A 10,752-nucleotide genomic window follows, 5' to 3' on the forward strand; every position below is an offset into this window, starting at 1 on the left:
GGTAAGCTGTGACAAAGTGAGAGAGTGGCATGGACATATAAACACTACCAAATGTAAAATGGATAGCTAGTGGGAAGCAGCCGCATAGCACAGGGAGATCCGCTTGGTGCTTTGTGACCGCCTAGAGGGGGGGGATAAGGGAGGGTGGGAAGGAGGGAGACGCGAGAGGGAGGAGATATGGGAACAGATGTGTATGTGTAACTGATTCACTTTGTTATAAAGCAGAAACTAACACACCATTGTAAAGCAATTACACTCCAATAAAGATGTAAAAAAAAAAGATGTTAAAAGAAGATAAATAAATGTATTTATGTATGTATGTATGTATGTAATAGGACTAAATACTCCAAGTAAAAGATCAATATTATCAGACTAGATTAAAAAAAAAAAGGTACATTGTCATTTTTATTAGTTATTGCTAATTGTAAAGAATTGGGGTTTTGGCCTTCCCTGTTGGCGCAGTGGTTAAGAATCTGCCTGCCAATGCAGGGGACACGGGTTCGACCCCTGGTCTGGGAAGATCCCACATGCCGCAGAGCAGCTAAGCCTGTGTGCCACAACTACTGAGCCTGCGCTCTAGAGCCCACGAACCACTACTGAGCCCGCGTGCCACAACTACTGAAGCCCGCGTGCCTAGAGCCCATGCTCCACAACAAGAGAAGCCACTGAAATGAGAAGCCCGCACACCGCAACGAAGAGCGGCCCCCACTCGCCTCAACTAGAGAAAGCCTGTGTGCAGCAACGAAAACCCAACACAGCCAAAAATAAATTAATTAAAAAAAAAAAGAATTGGGGTTTTAACTGTTTTCAAATTTAGTGTTTCAAATTTCAATACTTTTTGAAAAGTAAAAATGTTTGTATAATTTAATATGTGTATTTCTTGCTTTTTAAAAATAGGGCTATGTTAGTTATGGTTGATTGCTGCACCTTATAGTATCTTTGAAAAGGCAGTAATATTCTCCTTTGGAACTAGATTTCTTTTAAATAGCAATTTAACAAACTGTCATTATATTATATTCTGTAATAAAGAATGTTTAAAAACTTTTTTTTCAGAACTGTAAAATTTTCCTGCTGTAGCTTTTTTTTTTTTTATGCAAACCTAGTTTGCACATAAAATTTCTTATGGAAACTAGCTGACTTACCTCCTCTAGTATCCTCTTGGTATTTAATCCCTAAAATATTGATCTAAGTTTTTGTAGATATTCCTGTGTATGTCATTTTTATGCAAAACATATGTAAAATTTTCTAATAGAGTTCAGTTTTTAAGAGCATAGGCTCTGGATTCAATGGCCTGAGTTTGAATTCTTCTGTGCCACTTCTTAGCTGTGAAATGTTGGACAAGTAATTTAATTTAATTTTTTTTTTTTAGTAAATTTATTTATTTTGGCTGTGTTGCTGCATGGAGTGTAATCTCTAGTTGCGGCGAGTGGAGGCTACTCTTCGTTGTGGTGCACGGGCTTCTCATTGCAATGGCTTCTCTTGTTGTGGAGCACAGGCTCTAGGCTCACGGGCTTCAGTAGTTGTGGCTCGCGGGCTCTAGAGCGCAGGCTCAGTAGTTGTGGCTCATGGGCTTAGTTGCTCCGCAGCATGTGGGGTCTCCCCAGACCAGGGATCGAACCTGTGTTTCTTGCATTGGCAGGCAGATTCTTAACCACTGCGCCACCTGGGAAGTCCCAATTTCATTTCTTTAAAATCAGTTCCTCATCTGTAAAATGGAGTAATTCTTATATAGATTTTGGAGATAATTTACAGAGTCCTTAATACATGACTGGACTAAATACATATTTGTTGAATTAATGAATGAATGCCTATTCTCTATTGTGTATAACCTGCAACCATTTTTGTAAAAATTTGATTTATGTCAAGTTTGGATTCTGCTCTAAATTTCACATGACTGGGGTAGTTACTGACCATGGTCATAACTTAACAAATTATGTTGGATAGTGACTATATGATGAAAAGGATAAAAGGCAGTCTTGAGATTATGTACCATTCTATTTTTGTTAGGACAGATTTGGATGCTACTAAAGGTTATAGGCTATATTGGGCAGGGAGGAGGACTTAGCAGGATTTTAGTTCTATGTGACTATTCTGTATTCTTAAAAAAATATATACTTTTCAGTCTCTGAGCAAGAGCTGCTTGATATTGAAGACTGTGACCTCAATGTGGTGAGATTATGTTTTCAAGTTTTCCTCCCTGACGAACGTGGTAATTTGACAACTGCTCTACGTCCTGTTGTCTCTAACCCAATTTATGACAACCGTAAGTAATATATTTTCTTGTATTTGTAGCCTTAGCTCTTTAAAATGATTTTTTAAAGTGTTTTTGTAATTAGAAAAAGAGGGTTCATTATAGGAAAAATATAAACATTACGGGGTAGATGTTATTTATCTGAAGTAGATAATGAGGAGAGTAAACCTCCTATACATCTCATCCTCCAAAGATATTTCACCGGCTTCTTCTTCATATATATATAAATACCTCGTTTCATCATCATCACCATCATTCACACAATATATTTTTGGCAACTTTTTGAAAAATCGTCATTGATTTTTTTTTTAACTTTTTTTTTTCTTCTCTTAGCAACATATCTTGAACCTCTTTACCTTTCAGGTACCTTATTCTTTTCGGTAGCTGCATATTTCCGTATATCATAATTTTACTAAATCATTACCCTATTACAAGACATTTGGTTTGTTTCCTTCTCAATTCTTCTTTTTGCTTTAGCAAATTGTTCTGCAGTAAATATCCCACATGTGCATATCTTGTGCAAATGTCTCTAGCATAAATTTGTAGAAGTAGAAATGTTGGCAAATGCTAGATCAAAGGATATGGATATTTATAGTGTTAAAAGATTATGAAATTGCCCTCAAATATTTGTGTGTTTGTATGCTCTTATATATGCACCCGCCAGGTGTATGACTATACCAGTTTTACATGTAGAAGGATAGTGGGACATAGAACTATAAAGGTAAATCAGAATATCCTCATCATGGAGAGCTTTGAATGCCAGGGAATTACTGGAATAATGTTGACCAGATAATAGGAAGCATGAAAACTGCATTGCCACAGGGTTATGGTCATGATTTAAAAAGATTAATCTGATGACAATGTATAGGATGGATAGGACGAACCAGAATTTAGAAGCAAGGAGATTTAATTAGAGGACATGTCATTGCCTAGAAATGAAGTCATAACACTAAACCAGGGGACAGATGTGGATGATTAAGGTATTGAGTGCCCTTAATTTATTTATACTCTAAAGCTTTTATCTATCCTGTAAGTTGTTTTCCTAAAATTCTCCATCAGAAAGGAATAAGACATATTACGAAGGTAGCAACCCATTAAAAATATCCTTTATATTTAGGTGCTCCTAATACTGCAGAATTAAGGATTTGTCGTGTAAACAAGAACTGTGGAAGTGTCAGAGGAGGAGATGAAATATTTCTACTCTGTGACAAAGTTCAGAAAGGTATTTTTTTGTTGTTTTTTTGTTTGTTTCATTGAATTCAGAATATATTTTAGATTGATAGATACATTTTGCTTTCTTTTCCCATTGTTACTTGCTTTCGTATTCACTAGATGACATAGAAGTTCGGTTTGTGTTGAACGATTGGGAAGCAAAAGGTATCTTTTCACAAGCTGATGTACACCGTCAAGTAGCCATTGTTTTCAAGACTCCACCATATTGCAAAGCTATTACAGAGCCGGTAACAGTAAAAATGCAGTTGCGAAGACCTTCTGACCAGGAAGTTAGTGAATCTATGGATTTTAGATATCTGCCAGACGAAAAAGGTATGACTTTTTCATGGTAATATTTTATATATTTCTTGAAGTTAGTCCTGCTAAGAACATTTTCTTGTACGATACACTTGAATACAGTTGTGTTTATTCATAATTTATGTTTCTTTTCCTGAAAGTTTTTGGTTGATTTTTGACTGATCTTTGTGATCTTTGAATCTCTTCCTTAGGAAAGGTATCTGGAATAATTTCAAAGTATCTAAACTGTTTATCAAAATTTGTTTTACATTTGAGATTCTATTTTGGTCCTTATTGTGCCCTCTTGATAGATGGCATACTTGCCACTCAGAAAGTGGTCTCCATTTTGGTCCTTATCAGCCATTATTGCATTAATTGACATTGGTGACTTGTAGGTGTTATAAGAAAACAAGATGAATATTATAAACTATTTTTTACTAAGAAAAATATCCTTTATTACTGACTTGGGATGTAGTTTGTGACACTTATAAATCCATCTTATGTACATTTATTTAAAGCATTTTCTATGTAGGAGTAGAATATCTGTATATTTATTAAAGGAGAGGAAGCATAATCCCATGATGAATCATGTTTTCTCGGTTTCTTTCTAACCAGATACATATGGCAATAAAGCAAAGAAACAAAAAACAACTCTCCTTTTCCAGAAACTGTGGCAGGATTGTGGTAAGAATATTTTGTCATTGTTGTTTTTAACAAATTTATTTATTTATTTTTGGTTGCATTTGTCTTCGTTGCTGCCCGCGGGCTTTCTCTAGTTGTGGCGAGTGGGGGCTACTCTTCGTTGCAATGCGCGGGCTTCTCATTGCAGTGGCTTCTTTTGTTGCAGAGCACAGCCTCTAGGTGCACGGGCTTCAGTAGTTGTGGCACGCAGGCTCAGTAGTTGTGGCTCGCGGGCTCTAGAGCGCAGGCTCCGTAGTCGTGGCGCATGGGCTTATTTCCTCCACGGCATGTGGGATCTTCCCAGACCAGGGCTTGAACCTGTGTCCCCTGCCTTGGCAGGTGGATTCTTCACCACCGCTCCACTAGGGAGGTCCCTGAACATTTTGGATTGATTTGTATTTAAGTAAATTTGTTTTGTTTTGTTTTGTTTTGCTTTATTCAGTTTTTCAAATTTTAACTGATATACTGTTGTTTTTCAAATTACATTTAATAATGGAAAAAATTTATCATAGGAGTTAATTTTCCTGAAAGACCTAGACCTAGTCCCCTAGGATCAACTGGAGAAGGAAGATTCATCAAAAAAGGTATTTTATTCCCTATAGAGTATTCCTTGTGATTAGAGAGACCAGTGCTTTGCACAGTATATTGGAATTCCATTCTTAGGAATGAAAACTGCCTCTTTGATTTATTCCACTCCTACATATTTTTTATGCTATGAATATTGAATGAATTGATCTCAGCTTCCAAAAGACCTGTTGGCAACTATGATTATGTTTTGGGGATTTATTGTTTGAGAAATTACATTTCATTCATATGGTGGTAATGTTACTAATTACAGTGTGTCATGGAAGAAATGATTTCGATCTGGCCAGTTGCCTATCTTTATTTATTTATTTATTTGTAAAGTTTTACTGGAACACAGCTCATTTGATTGCATATTGTCTATGACTGCTTTTCTTGTACTATAGCAGCAGAGTTGAGTAGTTCCAACAGAGGCTGTATGGCCCACAAAGTCTAAAATATTTACTCTCTGGCCCTTTATGGAAAAAAAAGTTGCCAAATTCTGGTTTAGATCATTCAACCAGGGTTAATTAGAAGTCTTTTTTTCTTTTTACATTCTTAAATCAGAGCTTTTTCTTGGTTTAATATGTACAGCAGTCATATAACATGTAAATAAATACAGACTCCTTCATTTTTTTTCTGACTGGGAATTTTGTAGTACCTTAGAGTGAGTAGTATCTTAATATAGCTTGGAAATTTATGTAGATTTTTAAGTCATCCCTAATGAATGTTTCCTCCATCCCTCCATATTCTCCTAAAGAGGAGAATATGAAATAATTTTGAATATTTAGAGGCCCATTAACTGAAATTCTGATATTTATCTTTCACATTTCAAAAATACCTTTATAGGGACTCAGAAGCTAGATTTTCACATTTAACTGGAGTGAAATTTTCAATGCCAAAGTAACTTACCAAAATTATTTTATAGGTATTTGTAAAACAATTAGTATTAAAGAATTCAATTTTGGACTCGTAATAATTTTTAGTGCTATTTAACATTTCTATTTGAAGTGTTACATTGGTTTCCTTTAAATTTTTTTATGTGTTTATGTAATTTTAATTTAGAAGTAATGCTTTTTATAATTTTGTTCATTTCCGTTTTGTACAAATACATTTCCTCCCCCACAGAACCAATCTTGTTTTCGCATGGTGCAGTTTTGACAGAAACGTCCGGGCCAGTTTCAAGTCAAGCAGAATCCTACTATTCCTCATCTGCGCCCATCTCCAGTGCATTGCCACATCATGCTTCGGCCATACCCCCAACGGTACCTCAGCCTTCTTCAAGCTGGTCATCAGTGGCCCACGCCACCTCACGTTCAGTCAATACAAATTCACTGAGTAGTTTTTCAACAGGGACACTATCCTCTAATTCACAAGTTATCCCACCATTCCTGGAAATGTCTGTTGTGAGTGATTTGAATGTGTCTAATGCTTGCATTTATAACAATACTGATGACATAGGCAGAATGGAAGCATCATCCATGTCACCAGCTGACTTATATGGTATTCCTGATGCCAGCATGCTGCCTAATTGCCCTGTGAACATGGTAACGCCCAGTAATGACAGCATGAGGGAGACTGATAATCCAAGACTTGTGAGCGTGAATCTTGAAAATCCTGCCTGTACTTCAATGTTAGACCCAAGAGACTTAAGGCAGCTCCATCAGATGTCCTCTTCCAGGATGTCAGCAGTCGCCAGTTCTAGTACTACTGCTTTTGTTTCACAGTCAGAGGCATTTGAGGGATCTGACTTTAATTGTGCAGATAACAGTATGATAAATGAGTCAGGACCATCAAACGGTACTGATCCAAACAGTCATAGTTTTGTTCAAAATAGTCAGTATTCAGGTATTGGCACTGTGCAGAATGAACAATTGAGTGACTCATTTGCATTCGAATTTTTTCAGGTTAACTTGTAAGATATAAATGGTGATTCAGGAATTAAATCCCTTTAAAGGTAACCCTTTTGATGTTACCTTTATAAATACAACATTATATATTTCTCTAAGACTATACTACAGTATATCGTGGACCCTTGAACAACACGGGTTTGAACTGTGCGGGCAGGTCCAGTTAATACTCACATTTTCTTCACTAAATATGTAGTGCAGTACTACACGATTTGAGGTTGGTTGAATTCATGGATGCAGAAGACATCCATGGAGACAGAGGGCCGACTGTACGGTTTTTGTTTTTTTTTTTGGCGGTACACGGGCCTCTCACTGTTGTGGCCTCTCCCGTTGCGGAGCACAGGCTCTGGACGCGCAGGCTCAGCGGCCGTGGCTCACGGGCCCAGCCGCTCCGCGGCATGTGGGATCTTCCCGGACCGGGGCACAAACCCGTGTCCCCTGCATCGGCAGGCGGACTCTCAACCACTGCGCCACCAGGGAAGCCCGACTGTACAGTTTTAAACACAGAGTTTTCACTGCACGGAGCGTCTGCACCCCAACCCCCGTGTTGTTCAAGGGTCAACTGTAAGTATAACTTCAGGTATGTAGGGGATTCCTCTAACAGGCAATCTTGTCTTGGGAGCTTCTTGTTTTTCTGGCAGAGAATTTGTTGGGATATAAAAGATGAATGCTCAGTGCTTGAAGCTGCAGCTAAAAGAGACGGATGAACTCATTTCCCAACTTCAGGAAGAGTTAGAAAAAGTCCAGCATTTACAGAAGACTTTTGCTTCAAAAGTAGATAAATCCACACAGACTGAACTCCTAGGCTATGATGCATTGTGGAATCCTACATACAAAGAAAATTTATGTAAACCAGTGTATGATGAATCTGTGACATGTTAAATACTGAATAAAATCAATTTTTCCATTAAAAAAAATCCAACTTTGGGTATGTAGAATACAAAGTTGGAAAGTCATAAAAGGAAAATTCCAAAATAGAAATTTAAAAGAGCTTTACTGTTTCTTCTTTTGAAACATGTGATCTGATACTGTGTGTGGTGGGAATTCTAGCATGAGAATCCTGCCACATTTTCCCAGGACAGACTGAGGAGAACATTAGAGCAAGGCTTCAGTTTTTCCAGCTACATCTTTTTATACTTCTTTTATAATGTATTAATGTATTCTTAGTTAAATGAATTAACTGATATTTGCTTTTAAGCAAATTTAAGGTAAAACCTGTAATGGCTATGTCATTGGAAAAATTAATTCCTTATTATTTTTGAGGCCAATGGGCCAAGGTGACCCCTAAGGGGTTTTCTGAGGCTTTCTGGAGTTTCTTAGATTTACATGTAAATCAAAATTTCTTTAAAATGTTAAGTTGGGCAGCAGGCAGTTGAAGTAAGCTTTCAAGGTATGGGAGTTCCCTACATTTTGAACTATTTAGATCCATCCATACCTGTAAAATTGCTTATGATTTTAACTTTACATCCATGTTTTTAAGAGGAAGACGTTTTCTTGGACCTGTCCTCTTTGTTATGTGTCCGAACTCACTGTGATCTCATCCAATTTCATGCTGTCAACTCCCAAATTTTACCCCTAGCTTAGACCCATCCCTTGAACTCCAGTCTTGGAGCTTATGTGTGTGTGTAAAACTGCTTATTTGACATCTCTACATAGAGATGTAATTAAAGCTCAAACTCAACACATCCAGAGCTGAGTTCTTGATCTTCCCTCCCAAACTTGCTTATCCTTCAGTCTTCCTCAACTCAATAAATGGCAATGCCATGTTTCCAGTTGCTCAGGTCCAAAACAATGGAGTCATCTTTGCTTCTTTTTTTTCTTTTATCTCTCATATCCAATCCATCAGCAAATCTGGTAGGCCCTACCTTCAAAATATATCTTAAGCTGCCCACCTCTTTTGACCTCTGATATTAACATCCTATTCCAGATCACCATCGTCTCTTGCATAGATTGAATTATAGCCTCCAAAAACTCTCTTCATACTTGTGCTCCTGCCATCTGTTCTCCCTGAAGTAGCCACAGTGATTATTTTTAAAAGAAATAAAATCATATTCACTTGCTCAAAACCATCCAGTGGCTCGCCATCTCACTTAAAGACCAAAATCCTTAAAATTAGCAGGCCCACACTCCCTCTCTTACCCTCATTCAGCTCCAGGCACTCTAGCCTCAATGCTCCTCTTCAAAAACACCGAGGACACTCCTGCCTCACACCCTTTGTACCTCCCTGGTGGTGCAGTGGTTAGGAATCTGCCTGCCAATGCAGGGGACATGGGTTTGAGCCCTGGTCCGGGAAGATCCCACATGCCACAGAGCAGACAACCCCGTGAGCCACAACTACTAAGCCTGCATGCCTAGAGCCCGTGCTCCACAACAAGGGAACTAGTTGTAAAATAAACTCAGTTGTATGTGTACCTCATGCCTTATATCCTTCAGTCTCACTCAACTGTTATTTGATCAAGGCCTTTCATAACTATATATACATTGACACTCCATGTCTCCCCTCCTTTACATTTGTCCATAGCACTTATCATGATCTGACTTTACTGTTTGTTTGTTTATATTTGTTTTCCCATACTGGAATATAAGCTCCGTGAGGGCAAAGTTTTGTGTTTTTGTTGAATCCCACATTTGTAGAACAGTGTCTGCTTCCTGTTAAGCACTCAGTAAATATTTATTGAACATTCTAAGTACTACTAATAGAACTTCGGTTTTTGAAAGAAAGAATAGCTTTAATTATTAGATGTTTATGATTTTTATAGTTCTGCTTCATGTGACATTGAGTTTATTATATCAGAATCATGTACATTCAGGTTGATGACTAATAATGGTGACCCAAATTGTTTGAAAGCAAAGTAATCCCAGTGGCAAAATGACTGTAGAATTTGGACAGTAATCTTAATTGTGATGGAATCATCATGATGCTAAGTAACTTGCTAAAGATAAAGACCTAGTTTATTTTACAGCTAGAATGTACGTAAATGTTGAGCATATTTCTAGCTAGAAACAATGTGTCTTTTCACTTATGTGTAGTATCCAACCAAACCATAAATTTACTGGAGCGATTAAAGCTAGTCAATTTTGTCAAAATGGGGAATGTGTGAATGTCATAAAAATTAAAATTCTGAGTTGAATGATACTGGGAAATGAGAAGGAGAGCATGATAAGACTTGGGGTCAGAATAGTCTGGAAAGAAAAAGATTAAAGACACCTAACTATCATTAATATTTCTTAGAAATTATGATTTCAAAAAGAAATACTTCTGTTGTATAACTTTAAAAATCATAAGCATATAACATACTTTAGTAGAACTTACCAGGGAGAAGAAACATGAAGGCATTTCTTCCCTGTTCAAAATATGTACCCAATACTCAGCCATAAAAAGAACCGAAATTGAGCTATTTGTAATGAGGTGGATAGACCTAGAGTCAGTCATACAGAGTGAAGTAAGTCAGAAAGAAAAAGACAAATACCGTATGCTAACACATATATATGGAATTTAAGAAGATAAAAAAAAATGTCATGAAGAACCTAGGGGTAAGACAGGAATAAAGACACAGACCTACTGGAGAACGGACTTGAGGATATGGGGAGGGGGAAGGGTGAGCTGTGACAGGGCGAGAGAGAGTCATGGACATATACACACTAACAAACGTAAGGTAGATAGCTAGTGGGAAGCTGGGAAGCAGCCGCATGGCACAGAGATATCGGCTCGGTGCTTTGTGACCGCCTGGAGCGGTGGGATAGGGAGGGTGGGAGGGAGGGAGATGCAAGAGGGAAGAGATATAGGAACATATGTATATGTATAACTGATTCACTTTGTTATAAAGCAGAAACTAACAC

At 37.6% G+C, this 10,752-nt stretch overlaps 1 protein-coding gene across 1 annotated transcript in view; it reads left to right on the forward strand.

The window, feature by feature from the left end:
- Nucleotides 1–10,388, forward strand: part of REL (REL proto-oncogene, NF-kB subunit) — a 38,278-nt gene extending 27,890 nt beyond the window's left edge. Inside the window, exons 5-10 of the mRNA XM_032653333.1 lie at nt 2,123–2,263; nt 3,369–3,473; nt 3,584–3,796; nt 4,376–4,444; nt 4,954–5,025; nt 6,131–10,388. Of these exons, the coding sequence (XP_032509224.1) occupies nt 2,123–2,263; nt 3,369–3,473; nt 3,584–3,796; nt 4,376–4,444; nt 4,954–5,025; nt 6,131–6,921 (1,391 nt within the window). The 3' untranslated portion in view covers nt 6,922–10,388. The remainder of the gene's footprint in view (nt 1–2,122; nt 2,264–3,368; nt 3,474–3,583; nt 3,797–4,375; nt 4,445–4,953; nt 5,026–6,130) is intronic.
- The last annotated feature ends 364 nt before the right edge of the window (nt 10,389–10,752 follow it).

Source organism: Phocoena sinus, chromosome 13, assembly GCF_008692025.1.
Source record: "Phocoena sinus isolate mPhoSin1 chromosome 13, mPhoSin1.pri, whole genome shotgun sequence".
Taxonomy (NCBI): Eukaryota; Metazoa; Chordata; class Mammalia; order Artiodactyla; family Phocoenidae; genus Phocoena; species Phocoena sinus.